Below are 19,342 nucleotides of genomic sequence, written 5' to 3' on the forward strand. Positions count from 1 at the left end.
CACAGATAGATTCCTGGGCGATGGGGTGTCGGTGTGTGTGTGTGTGTGTGTGTGTGTGATGCCCAGGGAGCGGCTACCATACAATAGTCAGTGAGGGGATAGTTTAGCCCGATATTTCATTAATTTTTCAAAGTAATATACTCCCAATGATCGATCTGATTATATAACTGAAACGAGCATCAATGCAAGCGTATTAATAGACAAACGACCTTTATTTTTGGTGACGTCACAAATTGCCTCAAATGCACGCAAATGTAGTCAATACCAGGGCCGTAAATTACATGGAGGCGGAGGAGGCAGCTGCCTCCTCCAACTTTTGAGCCAAAAAAAAATTAAAATTTAAAGTTCATTAGAATTTATGTTGTTTCCAATAACTAAGAACATGATACCTCCCTTAAAAAGCATTCCAAATCTTTCTTTTAGAATGAGTTAGTCAAGTAACATCTTAGAAGGCCCTAGAATCAAGGATTTTGCACGAAACGTGTTCAGTGTGCACAAAATGTGCTCAGCGTCTGGGGGCCTGGCCTCCTGCCTCCTCCAAATTGAAGGTTAATTTACGGCCCTGAATACGGTCTGAAAATCTGCAATTTTTCACAATGTTGACTATTTTCAAATTTAAGGGAACTCTATTCCTATGTGACGTCATTTGGGGTTTTTTGGGGGGTGGGGTGGGGTTGTGTGTAAAATCTTTAATTTGTTAAACTTTGTGCATGATAAAAATAATTCTTTTGTATGATTTTTAAAAAATATAAATGCGAGTGTGACCGGTCGACAGGGGGTACTTACTCCTCCTAGGTACATGATTCCATCTCTGGTGTGTCCAGGGTCGGTGTTTGCCCTTCTCTTAATTTTGTATTCTTGTAGAAATTATGAGATTGATTAACGTTCGTTGTCTTCGTTTTTTCTTTTACTGGATACAATTAAAATCTAGTAAACTATTTGATACTGAAAAGGTTATATTGTCTGTAGATAATCAATTACATGTATATAATTCCAATATCATTTATTACAATTGTTTTGATTGGACAAAAATAAAGCTGAACAAGAGTTTACACATCAATAAATCCGAAAACGTGATGTATTCATACACGCCTGAAAACAAATAACATAGTGCGGGGAAACTATTCAAATTTTTGCAATTGTTAATAAAGTGAACGAATTGGAATTATAAGAATCAAACATTCTTTTTGAAGAATTGATCGATGTGTAAACTCCGGACATTTTACTCACAAACTTAACATAAAAGTGCTTCGCACTTTTATTCAGTTTGTGAGTAAAATGTCCGGAGTTTACACATCGATCAATTCTTCAAAAAAATTGTTTAATCCTATAATATATTTTAATTATGTTGTCAAGGGCAATAACTCGTGTGCTGGTATGTTCTCTGTTGTATGTCTATTTAAACAAGGATTCCCTGGTATTCAATGAATTTATATATACAGTTGTATTTATAAAGCAACAGCTTTTTGAAACTTTCAACATTTACATTTTGTCTTTTTAACTATTTATTCTGTTGTTTAAAAGCGAGATTATATACCTCTGTTTATGTATGTCTGCTATCTTTAAAAAGGTGACAACATACCCATTTTGTTTGGTTATTGATTAAGTGTATATTAGTACAGTTTTACTAGTTTGAACCCATAATAAGGGAAAGTCATGGGGGTGGAGTTGTACCTTAAAAGGCGGGTTTCAAGATACGTTCGAGTTATTTCCCTTTGAAGAAATCTCGTACTTAGTAAGGCACGAAACAACTTGTTTACATGCGGGAGTGGGACAAATAAGTGAATGTACTCAGCAAGTTTCTCATATGCGCTGTTTCATCACCTGAATTCGACTGATACACAAAGTAATTAAATGCTTGGAATTCTTATTATAGCACGTTCTTTCTTTAGTTGTAGGTATCATAACCAGGATATTACTTGCAAATATGACATTGTTTTTACGTTTCTCCTTTAGTAAAACATTTCTTTCGATAGTATTTTGTATTTCCTACATTTATATATCAAAAGAGAAGCCGTTTTTAATACATTTTATCGTCATCCTCATTGACTGTAAGTTCACTCTGTCCCACTTAAACACACAAAGTTCCACTAAATGTATCTCCTATAATGTACATAGGAGAGTTATTTCGAATCTGGCGCAATATGAAGATGTTTTCAAAGTCAATTATGACATATTTTGCACTGTACTGTGATTTGTAAAGCCAACATATCTGAGAATGGAAAAGTTTAGATTTTGATCCGATTTTCAGACTTTGAATAATTTGAGTAAATCACTACCTCGTTATCTAGGTCTCTACGGGTAAAAATTAATCAATCCGAACGTGACATCAGGATAGGTTTTGGTTTATATAATCATATGATCAATTCCAGCAGCAATGATTGTCAGATTGTAACTGTAACAATTACAACAGAGGTTGAATTTACAACTGACCTGTACTTTATAAATTTTACTTTTACTTCTGACTTGTACTTTATAGATTTTGAATTTAAATGTCAAAGTTGTATTTTGTTAAAATAATATTTCTAAAATACGTAAAATTGTAAGATTCAGAGCGGCAAATCACCGCTTACCGATAGAAACTGGGAGATTGTCTGGTATTCATAGGGCAGATAGAGAGTGTAACTTGTGAAATTCCGAAATAGGCGATGAATTTTATTGATGCTCTGTTTTGCAAATATTTAAAAAGATTTACGAAAAATGTACTTGTAACCACAAAAATTTCATCACAGACCAAATAATATGAAATTTCACGATTTATTTTCTTCTAAGAATTTCAATTTCCTATCAAATTCATCTAGATTTACTGAAATTATAAATGAGGTGGTCAACCCACCCCCCGAATTTGATTTATATATACTGTAATATTCACTATTGTATATGTACCCAACACGCATATATATATATATATATATATATATATATATATATATATATATAATACATGTATATATATAAAAAAAATTATTGTGATTATTTATGTATTTCTCTGCCGTGTCTATCTTAAACTTGTGAGAATGAATTGTACTGAATGGTTTAACCTCCGGAACAATATATTTCATGGTTTTCTTCTGTTTTGTCGAAATTGTCAACATTTGAAAGTCTGTTTTATTTGGAGCCCACGTGGGGGGTGGATTTTGTTTTCATTTATTTATTCATTATTTCATTTATTTTTATGCTAGTGGGGACATTACGAATTGTAGAAATTACATATCAAGGATGTGGGATCCGAAGTATAAAAGACAATGAATTTGCGAAATGTTTATTCATTATCGACTTGAAGGCGAATTTCAAAATTCAAAGAGAATGAACCAGATGGCATTAATTAAATTGGGTCATCTTGTATACTATCGAATCTGATAAAAAAACCGTACTGAAATGAAGTAAAATGACGTAAATTTAACAAGTTTAATGATAATAATATCCCTACCTCATTTATATCAGTGTCACCTTTTTGAACTTTTAAAAATTCTATATATATATATATATGAATTTTATTTAGACATAAAAATCTAACAGTCTTTAACATTTTTAAAATTTCGTCTGTTTGTTTGTTTTTTAATCCTGAAGCTTTATAAATAATTCTTTAAAATGCCTGGGTCCATATAGAAAAATCACTGAGATAATTTTTTTTGGTATGAAATCAATATGTAGTTTACCTTCACAATTCAAATATATTTCTTTAGTTATTACTAAACTCTTCTCCTAAGTATAAGTGTGTGATTTTTTCGTCTTATTTTTCTTTTCTTTTGATGTTTGATATCAGATTTAAATTCCTGTAGTTGTGCGTGATGATTATGAAAGTGATAATAGTGTTGGATTGCAATATTTTTTTCTTCTACAGAACCATCCGCCATAAAATATAGTCCCTTCCAAAAATTTATGCAGTGCAACAAAATAACATTTTTCTGAATTAAAATTACACAGCAAAGAATACAGTTTTCCTCGATGATGTTAAAATAAGATTCTGATAAACACATCGACATTGATAAGATTTGCGTAAGCCATGGCGGAAGTTTCAGGAGCAATCATTTAAGTAAACATTGTAATGATTGTCAAATGATCTCGTTACTTTTCCATCGAATTCTTGTGACACGGGATTTTCTTGGAATTTGTAATGAAGTAGTTCTTTCTCGAAACTCTGTGTCATGTACGTCGTTTGAGATGCAATGGTCTACGGAAGATTCCATGACGTCATCTAGTGACATATTACTTCCGTTGTAGCTGCTGACGTCAGACATGGAACACGCACCCTCATATAACCATTTAAGTTCCATCATGGCGGCGTGAAGATCTAAAAACCGTCGCATAAGTTTTATGTCATCTTTCCGCAATATCACCTGAAGAGGAAATAAATGAATTAGATCATTTTCTGATTTCTATCATAACGAGTGTACATGATATTACTTGACGAATATAAGGTTTACGCACTGAAGTCACATCTTGTACAATAACAGTTACTGTAACTAAGGGCTTTATTTCACCCGCCATATTAGCAGACGCTGAGAATACGAAAACGCATTTCCTTTATTAATGTGCGACAGAAGACTTGAGTTTCCTCTGTTCAAACGCGTCAGTCAATATAACTTTGAAATAGGCAAGTGATGTTGAATTGTTTAGAACTAGACTAGGGAAAAATAAATACGCATGTACAAAAGTTTTAGACCATAGGGTCGACCCGCTTATTTAAGATTTTTTTGCAAATTTGGGCAAAGCTTAAAAAAAGAATTACTCAAAATTGTCATGAAATCTGTTCCGATTTGATGGAAACAATTATCATTACAGCATGAATACAATGTAAATGGTGGAAATAGGAAAACGAAACAGCGAAAACACTATATACAGAATGATGCCCATGTTTCCCATTAGGAGCGACATTTAAGTCATTTTGAACTTCTTAAATGACAATTTTCCATTAGTTATCTTGGTTGATCACCGGATAATTTTTAAAACCTTGACAAATCGGATTAAATTGAGTGCGCCGCCGGGTATACATCAGATAAGATCTACAGAGTGCGTTTGATTCCTCGAGTGTTGTCCTCGGCATCATCTTGTTGACGTTCTATCTCTCTCGATGTAAGTCATCCTATCTACAAAGATTCTTATCACGCAAAGTTATCAGACTTCCTCTAAAATGAATTTTGATTCATTATTATGCAAACTATTTTGATGGAAAGGAAAATGTTTTCGCAAAGCTATACAGCAGATATTTTCCCCCTCTCGTCCGCACGCGATGTTTTCTCGCATTCCTTGTCGGCTATGTTAAGATGGATGCGGCCCCCTAAGGACGATGGATTATGACTTTCCGTATTTAAAAGATCTGAATCTCACAGCTAAAGGAACCGTTTATCGGTTTTCTTATGAGTCCTACGTAAAACATTACTGGACAATAAAACATGAGCAGAGCAATATATCTGAATATCTCTCTACCTTATCAAATAATTTTATTCAATGTCTGATATGGCAATGTTGTGGTCGGTTATGGTTTTGATAATAAAACGAAGAGCTGTAAAATATAGAGAGGAATTATTATGACACAAAAGAAAATTGCTTTTCACAGTTCAAGGTGAAATTGTGTAAAAAATTTCAAATGATGAAGTAACCGAAAAGACATTATCTGACTGATGACGTCACGGAGGCTTTTGAATGATCCGATTTGGATTGATTTTTTGTGGTATAAATAAGATAAAACAGAGAAATACTAGACATCCATATCTGTACAAAATGTATATACTCCATTATTTCAGATGTTTAAACTCCCCATTAAAGGAATTCAACAAAGTTATCAGAAAAAAAAATCTCCAAAAATAATTTTAGCTGAATTAGTGTTGAGACCGCTGATTAGTGATTACAAACAGGTCTATTCCGGCCAGGTCATATACCGCCACATTATTATAGAAAGTCCTTACCATCTGTTGTTTCACCCACTGCAGCGCGGACGCTAGGTCTTTTTCCCGGGCTCCGGGACAGTCCTGCTCGTCCTCATCCTCCCCTGGTTTTCTCACCCTCAAAAACCTCTGGGGGAGGGTGACTGGGGTAAAGTTTTCACATACGGCGTCACTATGTAGGAGGCAGTTTGGTATAGGTCGGTTGATAGGATTAATATCTACCGTTATGTGTTCCATGTAAAGCACTCCATTACACAGATTTATGATTAAGTATTGCTTATATTTTTCTTACCACGGATGCCTGATTTGCGAGTCATGCCTCGCTACCCCGGGGCCATGCTATCTATAATGGTGCACGCTATCTAGATCTAAGTCCTTGGGAAGCTTTTTGTACTATTGTGCGATCTGCCGTGATTAAAACGATCTTGTAACACAAATTATTACACAACGTGTAACAGTTCACACCGACTGAAGTAAGTAGTCTCCAGGATGAGCGATCTTGTCTTGTCCACATATCAGAAAAACGATACCCTAGAGCGCACTGGTATATCATAAAATGTCTTCTTACAGAGAAATGAAAACTAGATGCGTGTACATATCGAGCAACATTGTTTTATTTGGTGTGTAAAGATTTGTTCAGCTTCAAATCAGATTTCATTCAATTCATATTTTGTAAAAATAAGCCCTTATTAAGAATAAACAATATAGAAAGTATGAAAACAGATATTTGTTGTGCAGTTCACTATCATCGCTCTATAAATCATATGTGTGTGTGTGGGGGGGGGGGGGGACCTCTGATTTAACTAAAAATTTAAGTGAATGGGATTGGGCAGCAGATACCTATTTTAGCCCTCTCCGTTCATGAAGGTCACAATGAACCAAACATGTATAGATTGATATTATGTAAACAAGATAAAATATGTAGGGAAAAAAGAGATACAAAGATATATATATATATATACAAATGAAAATTATTATGAAACAAGAGAAAAAATAAAGAAAAAGTAGAAATAGGAAAAAAAGAAGTATATAAAAGTATGAGCATGAAAATACTTAAACAAAACGTTTTGTTGCAGCGATAAATAAAACAAACTGACCACTGATCATGTGTTATTGTTAATCTTGAAGTAAGACCTTATTTAAATCATTTGCGCCATAACTTTTACAATCAGTGCATATAGGAAATGTACGTGTTCATTTATTATATAGATTTTCATTGGTATACTCCCATCATTCGAATTGGAGCGCGCGCTAATTGAAGTGCAGTTCTGATTAAAGTGAGGCTACGTTAAATGCAATGGAAATCCCTGGAATGTCAATAGGTCACCTAACTTTATTAATTACAACATTCTAAAAACAAATTTTGGTATTAATGAAAATTATCTTTTGAATTTGCCTAGAGATTTATGGATCACGTTTACTAACTCCCGAACTTGTAATCATTGTCTTCCCGCGGAAACAGGTAGATGGAATGGTATTGAAAGAAGTTTAAGGACATGTATAATGTGTGATAGCAATGGCGGTTAAAGATTATGTCATGGAATGTTCACTTTATTCAAACGACAGAAGAAAAAAATATTCACAAAAGATTTTGTAAAATCTCCAACAACATCAAGTTCAATGAGATAATGAATACAAAGGATGTGGGATTCGAGTTTTAATCCATTAGCCTGCTCCTTCTTACCTACACGTACTTGCACGCGACTGAATGTTTAATTATTCATCGATAAATACTTGTCTATTTTGCGATCCTTTCCTGTAGCCTTTCGTTTATATATGCATATGTATGCCTGCCCGCCCCAAATTATAAAGAATAAAAACTGGTCATTTTTTGAGGAGTAAATAACCAAAGAGTGAAAACAACATATCATACAACTAGAAAACTGACACGGTCAGCAAGGGCCCCGCTTAGGGTTATTAGAGGAAAGTGACATCTGTATTTGATATAGCAATGTTTGGGGCTGGTATATATGTTAGAATTAATAATATATAAAGATATATTGGAATGCCAATTTGTGAAAAAGGAATCATGAAGCATATTTATGAGAGACTTATGTAATTTAAATTACTTCTGTTTGACACACACTCATCCACTCAAACATAACAGAGTGCAACAAATATAGCAATGTTTGGGGCTGGTATATATGTTAGAATTAATAATATATAAAGATACATTGGAATGCCAATTTGTGAAAAAGGAATCATGAAGCATATTTATGAGAGGCTTATGTAATTTAAATTACTTCTGTTTGACACAAACTCATCCACTCAAACACAACAGAGTGCAACAAAATCCCATTGTAATAGGGGATTCAAAATGGATAACTGGTACAAAATATGGTACATACTATTCGAAAAGGATTATGAATTTGACATATTGATGTCTTGGAAAAGGAAATTCTGCAATCGGGGCTCTAAGTGTTTTCAAACACATTGTCAATTGATAAAAGTGTTCTACATTTTTAAAAATAGAGATTAATATGTCTTTACATACATAGGTGAGAAAGTTTCCATTATTCCTAGCCGAGACATACATGTACCATGTATGGGCAAAAAATTCATAAGCAAATATCAAAATACTCACGTAGAAAATGTGGACCTTACCGTCAACAAGCGCAGTGAAACACGCCATTTCGAGATTTTCGCCGACGAAAGCTCGGTAACAGTAATGAATAAGGTACACTCATTTTGTATCTATTTTGTGACTTTCTTTATTAAAAGGAACAGTTCTCTAATGTGTAACGTGCAATTACTACATAATTCAATAACTTGAAGCATAAAGCAGTTTCACTCTGCAACCGGATATAAGAAATTTTATTTCGTATTCCGATCCCGATCGAAAGTAGTTGACTGCGAATGACGTGTTTTAATTCAATATACATGTAACGTCAAGCATTTTTTTTTTTTATATCAGATTAAAAAAAACCACCAAATATACACACACACAATGTTGTTGAGTTATTTCTTGTAAATTTTCTATATATCAAAACAATGCATATCATAATTCAAATTGAATTATCTCCCTTAGACAGTGGTAAATAAATACGGTCGTAATAAGAAAGATGATGACATTCAAACAGACAGACAAAGTGACATGACTCCAAAATCTATAGGTATCTTCCTCTTATTGTAAAGTATTTCTGTACAAAATTTGAAAACTGTACAATGAAGACTGTTTGAGTTATCGTGTCACAAAGAAAGTGTTCATAATAACAAAGATAATGACACACATACAGACAGACAAACAAAGTGACATGACCCCAAAATCTATAGGTGTCTTCCTCTTATTGTAAAGTATTTCTGTACAAAATTTGAAAACTGTACAATGAAAACTGTTTGAGTTATTGTGTCACAAAGAAAGTGTTCATAATAACAAAGATCACGCCATACAGACAGACAGACAAAGTGAAATGACCCCAAAATCTATAGGCTTTTTCCTCTTATGGTACATTATTTCTGTACAAAATTTGAAAACTGTACGATAAAAACTGTTTGAGTTATTGTGTCACAAAGAAAGTGTTGACGGACAGACGGACGGACGGTCGGACGGACAATGTGATTACTATAGGGCTTCCCGCATTTCATGCGAGGCCCTAATTAATAATAGATCCACGACAAAACATTACACACGGATATGAAAAAATCACGTGATGTGTTGTGACTAATACATTGATTGATTGTATATTGTTTAACGTCCCCCTCGAGAATCTTTGACTCCTATGGATATGCCACCATTGCCGGTGAAGGGCTGCGAAATTTAGGCCTATGCTCGGCGCTTACGGCCTTTGAGCAGGGAGGGATCTTTATCGTGCCACACCTGCTGTGACACGGGACCTCGGTTTTTGCGGTCTCATCCGAAGGACCGCCCCATTTAGTCGCCTCTTACGACAAGCAAGGGATACTGAGGACCTATTCTAACCCGGATCCCCACGTGACGTGACTAATACAAACTATAACTTTCCTACAATAAATGAGAACACAGTATGTACAACAATTGGCAAAACTTCACACACAGTGGTATCCCGTAAAATACCCAGCTACACCCTGGGCTGCGTTACTACTAGTCAAAGTACGAGTATTATGCCCGGAAAAAAATATGCATGTTTTGTTTCTACCTCGTGTGCCAGTGATCTGATTTGAAATCAATAAAAAATTAATTAAATTGGAATTCAGCGGTCTAATTATAAATGGATTAAAGATATTTACAATGGCGTCGTAAAGTGTCTGTGAAATGGAATTGAACCCTCTTACGCTGTCTAATACCATTGTTATTTGAGTGTATAGTAATTGGCTCTCTCAGTATGATAGACCGAGATGCATGCAATATGTCGAACTCTACCGGAAGTGACGATATCATGTAATATAGCACATGGCTTGTTACTGGATTATTGACTGCCACGATGTATACTTATTTCAAGTTAAGGATATAATGCCATTTCAGGGGCGAATCCAGAAAATTTTCACAGGGGGGGGGGGGTGTTAGGTCCCAAGTCGTTATCTTTTACTCCCAAAAGGGTCTGTGTGAAAAATCCAAAATGGCAAAAAAGGACCATGTTCGTTAGATATGTTCAACTAAAGGGGATGCAGCCCCAATACTTCATCTAAATCCTAAACAGCAATGACCCTGTCTAATTTCGTATTATGATAAATAACTAACGCTTATAGCCATGCGGAGCTTATTTTCAATATCAATATCTCAAAGCCAAGTAATTTGCAGTGTACATCTTTATTTCTATTGGTTGTTGATGCAAGGGTAAAGAAATGGGCAGAGTAAAACCAACTTATCTGATTATGAAAAATTGAAAGTTGAATATGGTAGACCATTTTCTGGCTTCTGTGACTTGATGCCATAAAAAAACAAACGTTTTTCGTCCATTAAATTGTATGATGATTACAGAGCCATAATTCGGTTTGGATACACTTAGCAAAGAGATGGTGTGAGAGAAAACGCAACAATTGATCAGATTAAACGCCAATCCTTAGCTATTTATCAATTCATCTCAATCGAGCACGCCAAAATGGCCGGCGAAAGTGTAAGAAGAGCGGCTATCTTGATTGCAGACAGCAGAATTAAGCTCTTCTCCTGTTGGTTGAAGAAAATAGCAAACAGAGGGATCGGGCGCGTCAAGTCCGCGACTTGTCCGACTTTAATTAAAGAAGAGATGAAAAATCTGTGCTTTAATCACTAAAGTATAACCAAATCGAGCTGCGGTTGATTTATACCAATGCAATATATCTGTCATTACGTATAATTGCAGGTGGAAGTAATTCCGTCTTTGAGGATGCTTTACAAAATCGGTTCCAAATTACCGGTGATCTACATTTGTAGCTAAGAACAGCTTAACTGTTACTAGCCAATAATAACCACTCATCATTATTTCGAAATATCTAATACCGTAACCAACTGTTCTTAAATCGATGTAAATGTGATTGGAAAATGACAGGCATTATTGCATCTCTGTAAACTCTCGACATTGATTTCCGAGGAAAAGCGCTGTTGACAAAAACGGATGGAGCGGTGAAATACCGGGACAAACGCACGGAACACCTGAGTTATTGATCACAATCATATGTAATCATTTAACAATCTGGGCAAGTGCTGCCAGCTTTGAAGAGAAGGTGCAGATTTCTATTAATACTGAAACGCCACAGAACTATGTAATATGAAAGGAATTTAATTAACCACTGGACGAAGTGAGTAAGTTTGACGGGATGAGGGGTAATTGTTTTCTGTCGCCTCGTGCTGGACCACCGACATGTTTGTCGGGAGGATAGAAGGATATGATGCTGCTGGTGTGTTGGTTTGTGTTCGTGTGTCTCCAGTGGCTGGGTGGTGGTGCTTCCGGAGTAAGAATCCTTTTGATTTGTGACCAAACTTTCCATGGAATGTGCAAACAAAAACTCAATGACGCCAAAGATGACGTAAGAGTAACTTTGGTTTCGGTCAGCACTAACGACTCTTTTGTCACACACGTGACGCAGATTGACGCTCTGTTACGTAATGACACGAGTAATGACGTTGTGGTGGTTTTCGGGGACAGTGCGTTGGTGAGCGCCGTTGGGACTGTAGCACAAAAGACTCGGACGCCAGTGATCGCCTACAGCAAGGGCGCCTCTCCATCGGTAAGAAAACGGAAACGAAAGCAGAATTGTCTCAAAATTGGTGATTTGTTAAAAGAACTATCTGCTTGATAACCGTCACTCAGTTACACACATTCCCTCTAAATAATTATTTCCTTTCAATAAATTGAGGTTAAAGAATTGATTTCTGAATATATGTATATATACCTATAATTGGAATTTTAATTGTCACAAAAGCATCTGTTTGTTCTCAGTGAAGAAATCGTTTCGCTTTTTAAGCTTTCAATGATCTTTCAGTATAAATATTTTTATGGCTTTTTACCCATGCTTGTTTCCAGTGTGTCGATATCAAATCGAAAGAAAAACAGGAAATTAGAGTTTATAAATGATGAGGGCAAATTTATTTTTCTAAGGCTATAGCAACTGGATATAAATAGGGTTGTTTATAGATGGTCGCCATTTCTACAATGTGGGCATTTGAGAAAATCCTCATTCATAAACCACAGACAAATATTGCTATATCATTTTAAAAATGCGTCGGTAAATACGCATGAACATTGAGATGGGAAAAGATAAATACTGCCGATAATGCGCGATATTAGTATTCAGTATGTACTTTTGAGAGATCGTTTGATCCCATACATCCCATTCATTCTACCCGCCAAGGTTTTCAACTAATTTTTATCTGAAATTAACAGTAAACATGTGGTGCTGTTCAAAACAAAAATATCAGTGATAAACGAACTCACTCGAGTGACAAGTCCATTATAAGGAGAAATCGAATACCAGTTGTTTCTGTCAGAATATGTATAGGTTGTGCTAGTATCTTGAGTTGTAAAGCAAAAGTGAATAATAAATTCTTTTTTTTATTCGGAGGAAATTCAAATGACAACGGTAACTAGAATACATAATAAGGCACGTGTTGATTTTTAAAAAAATCTTTATTCAGAATATGTTGCTGAAATTTGTAGACGCAGCTGACCAACATACATACTCAGCAAAACGAGTCTCATCCCTTCCACGTCTTATTCCAATACGTTCAGACTAATGAGCCGTTAATAGCTGTATCCTACAGATAACGCACCGATTAAAGTTCTCGTGACACCAGGATATATCCGGGTATTAGTGTAACCAAGTGTAGAATTGCCACTATCACAAAGCTTAGTAATAATGTAAACAATTGGACACTTCGTTGTTGCTGACGTCACTACCAGGAACATAATTTCAACGCTCTTAAAATATATACGAGGGTTGTTCGGTAAAATCGTAGGCAAGTTATCTAAAGTTAAAAAATAAAATAACCAACACTGTGTTCTAAAATTTCTACTACTCTATAGTTTTAATACACTATTCTTTGATATGCATTGCAAATTTTAAATATAGATGCTCCGTTTACCTGATCAAGATATAGGGCTCACGGTATGTGCGACCGGTCGACAGGGGATGCTTGTAACTCTTCCTAGACACTTGATCCCACCTCTGGTATATCCAGGAGTCCGTGTTTGCCCACCTCTCTATTTTGTATTGCTTGTAGAGTTGTGAGATTGATCACTGTTCGTAGTCTGTACCTGTCTTCAATAAAAATAAATATGACATTTCATGTTATATGTAGTATCGCACGACTTCAAAGTATATGTTGTGATATTTGTACTACAGTTCAGGAAATTAATTGATGTATGGACTCGAGTAAACTGGTAACCTGTTGACCTCGCTTTTCTCGTATACCAATCAGCAGTCGTAACTACTCGGCTATTTCCGTAACCGCAAATGAACCTCGTATGTGGATCGACGCCATCAGAGTTGGTTGTTACGTATACATAAACGTAACTTTGACGTCACAGTCGTACGTTACACTATGAAACGTGAACTTTCAAATGCATCTAAGATATTATACACATCTAAGGTATTGTACCACTATCAATTTCCACTTACATGTTATGTATTAGAGTGAATAAGACGTTAATGATACCAAAACTGAATCTGTGCTGAAAATATAAATAACATATTATTCAGGGATTCGGTTCTGGCCTTTTAACTCTCATCCACGGGCGCGCTTCCGGCGAAGAAATGCATCGATTTGATGCAATTCTTGCGCCGATCCACGTCCGAGTCTTCTTACCGGTTACGGAAAAAGACGAGCACGTGATCCGATTGACCAATCAGCGGGGAACCAGTTTAGGACTCGAGCTGTACTTTGCTCCTCGTAAAGCAGGCGAGGGACCCATCTCGCACATACAAACATGGGACATTCTGAATGATAAGGACGGTACGCTTACAACATCCAACTAAACAGACAATCTCGCGACAACTAAACAGACACTCTCGCGACAACTAAACAGGCACGTTTTTCAACAGTCTCTACTGATAACGTCCTTCACTGCAATCAGTATCAGTTTGTCTGTATGTTTTAGTTTACCTTGGAACTCGATGCCAAAACGTCTGGATCGTGTCATTTGTATACTAAAAATCTAGTGATTTTTCCACCTGCTGTAATGATTAAGAATATCAGCAATACTTCCATCACAAAAGTATTATTGTCTTTTATCAACGTAATCCTTCCCTCGTATTTAATCAGCAATACGTGTATTTAACTATGTAAGAAGCTTTTCAATGCCGAATCGCGAAACCAATCATAAAATATGAAATACTCTCAACATTCTGATCTTAAAGAGCCGATTCCCTTCACTTATCCTACTATTCACTTAATCAGTTAAAATCAGTTACAATCTGGGACCAAGCTTAAGGAAGGTCAAAGCAATACTTCCTTTATCCATACATTGATTTTAAAACAGCAATCAGTTCTGTCTAAAATTTGATATTTATTTCCTCTTGATTTTCCCGCTCGCGCCGGTAAGTGAGAAAGTTTCCCAGTTTACTTTCGGATGGTCGGTGGTCTCTTCCCAGGTACATTGTATCTGGGTTCTCTCTTCCACCAATAAAAACTGGGCGCCACCAGATTACTGAAAAATTGTTGAGTGTGGCGGAAAACAGCAAAATCAAATCAAATCCTCTTGATTTTGAACCCGACTCTGGTTTCATTTACGTGTTTATCAGGAAATGGTTTGCACTTAAATATATGAATTTTACTATGCTTATAATTGTAAGGCGACGATATTTTCTTCAATATAATTGTACATATTGTATTGTTTTTCTCCATAATCTATTATGTTTTCGTTTGTTATGGTTCATAAATATAGTTAAGAAATAAATTTCATTTTTGACACTTTACGCCAGCTAACACGCTTCATGCAGTATCCCGGCGTGAAGCGGTACTTTCATAAATGAAATCTACTTTTAAATTTGAATTCTACTTTTATATTTCCTTCGGAATCCTCAGCCATTAGAATATACGTACTATATTTATCGATGTTTATCCGCACGTAGATGTACATTGTTCACATTCATGAGGAAATGGCCATCATTACAATTGTTAAGGATACGAAGACAAAAACATTGAGAATGTAAATATTTTTAAAGTGTACATACAGAAGTAAGAAAACCGATGTGCATTGTGGGATAATTCGTTAATAAACAACCATACAACCACACAGTTCTCATGTCAGAACAGAAACGCTACGTATCAGCCAAAATTAAAGGATTGATGATTGATTTATCGATTGCATGCTGCGATATTTCAGCCATACTTTGGCGATAAAAGTGAAGAAATGATTGACCGACTTTGGTGGCCTAGATTCCCTTTCCGAAAATTACAGAGACGTTATATGCGTGTGAAGGGCTTCCACCAGGCTGACTGACAAAAAACTTTCATCAAAAGTACTGAATAACGCTGAGCGTGTGAATTCTAGCATTTAATCGAAATATGTCTTAACTGGCAACATTAACAAAGTGTAATACAAGATTGATAAAAAGGAGAAATATATACTAGATAATGTGCGTTTAGTTTTATTTGAATCTGCTTTTTGTGATTTATATCAGCTAGGTAAATGGTTAACAGCAATGGCTGCAATAACCCCCTAAGACATCAAGAAGGACTAGTCTTCTGTCTGACATTTCATTGGGAGATAGGCAAATAAGTACAGGAAGACTAGTTTTGATAGTCAGCACATAGGTGGCGGTTATCCGGAAACGCGAAAACGAAAGTAGAAATCACGATTAGTGCTTTAAAGGGAAAGGCAACCCTAACCACATTGTTGCCTTTATGAATAACGTATTGCTTACTGATATCGTAAATGACAGCCTTTAACAACAACACTCCTTGCTTAACAATTAAATCAATATTAATCTATCTTATATTTCAAATTATCCACCGCTAAGAGAGCGGCCATTGAAGTTTAATTTATTACGTCAGACCGTCGGTTCCGGTTTATTTCATCAGCAGCACTGTAAACATGACAAGTCACGAACAGTTAAGTTTGGAGCCGTATAGATTGAGCCCGTTCTTTCGCAAGAAGAATTTAAGAGAAGAAAACATTCAGTCGAGTCGCAGAACAGGCAGATGGTACTCGTTTCTTCATACATGTAAATGTCTCAAACCTCAACTTGTCATATATATGTATAGATTTGAGCCCGTTCTTACGCAAGAAGAAATTGAGAAAGAAGACGTTCAGTTGAGTCGCAGACAAGGCAGACGGTAAACGTTCGTCATACATATGTCTTGAACCTCAACTTGTCATTACGCAAATGATGAATCCACAGTTTACATAGTATTTTCTTTCCAAATAACTTTGTTGGATCAGGAATTTCGGGGGGGGGGACTCTTTTCACATCTCCCCTTCGCATTGGTGTAATTATCTGCTTGACAGGAAGGCATCCACCTATTTACAATGTATTCGTAAAATCTACCACATGCACATCTTTGATCTCATGAAAACCGGAATAGACGGTGTGACGTCAAAATTATTGATTTTTGTGGTCTTGAATACAAAAGAGTTCCGCATCATGGCAGCCTCAATAGATGGCGGGAATTTCAATTTTAAACGTTTTAAAATTAGTACTGAAGCTTATCTAGGCCGTGTATCAAAAGAATAGTATGACAAATCTTTATCATATATTTAATCCTATCATTTATTATGTATTTTTTTTTGGGGGGGGGGGCTTTCCCTTTAAACTCTGTTGTGTCCTTTCTAACCGTTGATTAAAATTGATATTTGTGAAACAAAAAGCGAAAGTACACACGTAAGCTGACTCCTTTCATTAGTATTAATGGGAACGCTCCTTTCTCCATTCATTGTAAAAGGTCTGCTGTTTCCAGCGGGATTCTTATCGAATTGTTTACAATCGATTTTCAAGTCGAATAAAAGCCATAAAATGAAAATCATAAAATCGTTCCAGGAAGAAGTACCCATCCACACACTACTGCAGGGGACAATTGTACGGCAGTCAGTACAGTCCACACACTACTGCAGGGGACAATTGTACGACAGTCATTACAGTCCACACATTACTGCAGGGGACAATTGTACGACAGTCAGTACAGTCCACACACTACTGCAGGGGACAATTGTACGGCAGTCAGTACAGTCCATACATTACTGCAGGGGACAATTGTACGACAGTCAGTACAGTCCACACATTACTGCAGGGGACAATTGTACGACAGTCAGTACAGTCCACACATTACTGCAGGGGACAATTGTACGACAGTCAGTACAGTCCACACTTTACTGCAGGGGACAATTGTACGGCAGTCAGTACAGTCCACACACTACTGCAGGGGACAATTGTACGGCAGTCAGTACAGTCCACACATTACTGCAGGGGACAATTGTACGGCAGTCATTACAGTCCACACACTACTGCAGGGGACAATTGTACGACAGTCAGTACAGTCCACACTTTACTGCAGGGGACAATTGTACGACAGTCAGTACAGTCCACACACTACTGCAGGGGACAATTGTACGACAGTCATTACAGTCCACACATTACTGCAGGGGACAATTGTACGACAGTCAGTACAGTCCACACACTACTGCAGGGGACAATTGTACGGCAGTCAGTACAGTCCACACATTACTGCAGGGGACAATTGTACGACAGTCAGTACAGTCCACACATTACTGCAGGGGACAATTGTACGACAGTCAGTACAGTCCACACATTACTGCAGGGGACAATTGTACGACAGTCAGTACAGTCCACACTTTACTGCAGGGGACAATTGTACGACAGTCAGTACAGTCCACACACTACTGCAGGGGACAATTGTACGGCAGTCAGTACAGTCCACACATTACTGCAGGGGACAATTGTACGGCAGTCATTACAGTCCACACACTACTGCAGGGGACAATTGTACGACAGTCAGTACAGTCCACACTTTACTGCAGGGGACAATTGTACGGCAGTCAGTACAGTCCACACTTTACTGCAGGGGACAATTGTACGGCAGTCAGTACAGTCCACACACTACTGCAGGGGACAATTGTACGGCAATCGGTACGAAAACTATCTATTTATGGGTGTGTTATTTACAGTTAATTGTTAATATGCTATGTAATATTACCTCGATGACGTGGTAGGGTGGCTAAATGAGAGCATTTCATCCTTCTCAGTTTGTATAAACAGTAAATAGTTAACTAAGGAGCACCTACTTTCATCAGCGCGTCTTCCTTCTCTCGCTCCATCTATCTCTCCTAACGCGCTCCATGAAGTAAGCTGGCGTGAAGCGTCACAGTTCATGGCCTCGTTTTCAAAAATGTAATTCATTCCTTAAGTAAATGCCAATGTTCATTCTGAAAATTCCAGAATTGTATACATGTTTATGGTTATTCATGTTAAAGGTACAGACCGTCTGTGTTCAAAAAGAATTTACGTCATGAAAATGAACTCCGTTCTGTATCACTATACCAATACAATAGTCTGCGACGTAGCATGGAATATCGCGCTTCCTTGTACACTACGCGATGTTTAATAAAGATAGAAGCGTTTTCGACTTGATTAAATCGGACATTTTGAACTTGTCTATTCATTTTGTAGTGTGCGTCAAAACAACAATGCCTAGTTCCTTCATTTTTTATCGAGTTACATGCATCAAAGAAATACCAGGAAGAAAATGCTAATTTCTTTGATTATCTGACTTCGTATCAATCGCGTCTACAAGATATCCTTCTATAATTGCGCTTACTGATCATCATCCATGCAAGGGTATTGTGTATCTCTCTGATCGTTGATTGACAATTTGTTTGTATATTTCTATCCCTAGATAAGGTATGATGCTACATGCACATTGATAAAAAAAAAATTCAGCATAAATGGGAACAGTCATTTTCCTGCGTTCAATTTCCTGTGTATTCGAAACTGAAACTGCATCTAGAAATGTCAGTCGATTTATAGGCCTTACAACAATAAGAGCCGTCTCGTATGCTCAAACATGGGTAACACAGGCAATCAGAAGAATATCTTTACATTGC

The 19,342-nt window shown here is 36.5% G+C and overlaps 2 protein-coding genes and 1 long non-coding RNA gene across 3 annotated transcripts in view; 1 reads left to right on the forward strand and 2 right to left on the reverse strand.

Moving 5' to 3' along the window:
* Window positions 1-3,865: 3,865 nt before the first annotated feature.
* LOC125671701 (uncharacterized) lies at window positions 3,866-6,315 on the reverse strand. The gene is made up of 2 exons (XM_048907564.2): window positions 5,910-6,315; window positions 3,866-4,340 (listed from the first exon to the last, which is right to left on the reverse strand). Exons 1-2 carry the CDS (start codon window positions 6,123-6,125, stop codon window positions 4,056-4,058), a joined length of 501 nt encoding a protein of 166 aa, XP_048763521.1. The 5' UTR covers window positions 6,126-6,315; the 3' UTR covers window positions 3,866-4,055.
* Window positions 6,316-11,442: 5,127 nt separating this feature from the next.
* Window positions 11,443-19,342, forward strand: part of LOC125669988 (uncharacterized) — a 28,034-nt gene continuing 20,134 nt past the window's right edge. Inside the window, exon 1 of the mRNA XM_048904870.2 lies at window positions 11,443-12,011. Coding sequence (XP_048760827.2) covers window positions 11,670-12,011 — 342 coding nt within the window. The 5' untranslated portion in view covers window positions 11,443-11,669. The remainder of the gene's footprint in view (window positions 12,012-19,342) is intronic.
* LOC125669989 (uncharacterized) lies at window positions 12,890-18,586 on the reverse strand. Its single transcript, XR_007368082.2, has 3 exons — window positions 18,524-18,586; window positions 13,366-13,541; window positions 12,890-13,248 (listed from the first exon to the last, which is right to left on the reverse strand). It is a non-coding gene; the product is annotated as an uncharacterized LOC125669989 (long non-coding RNA).

This window comes from Ostrea edulis, chromosome 4 (genome assembly GCF_947568905.1).
Source record: "Ostrea edulis chromosome 4, xbOstEdul1.1, whole genome shotgun sequence".
Taxonomy (NCBI): domain Eukaryota; kingdom Metazoa; phylum Mollusca; class Bivalvia; order Ostreida; family Ostreidae; genus Ostrea; species Ostrea edulis.

What these genes read in the sequence shown, in the direction of transcription:
- LOC125671701 (XM_048907564.2), bottom strand. Translation starts at nt 6,125, where the DNA reads ATGGAACACATAACGGTAGATATTAATCCTATCAACCGACCTATACCA. An exon ending in AGTGGGTGAAACAACAGATG is followed by an intron (nt 4,341 to 5,909) that starts GTAAGGACTTTC and finishes TTTCCTCTTCAG; the next exon opens with GTGATATTGCGGAAAGATGA.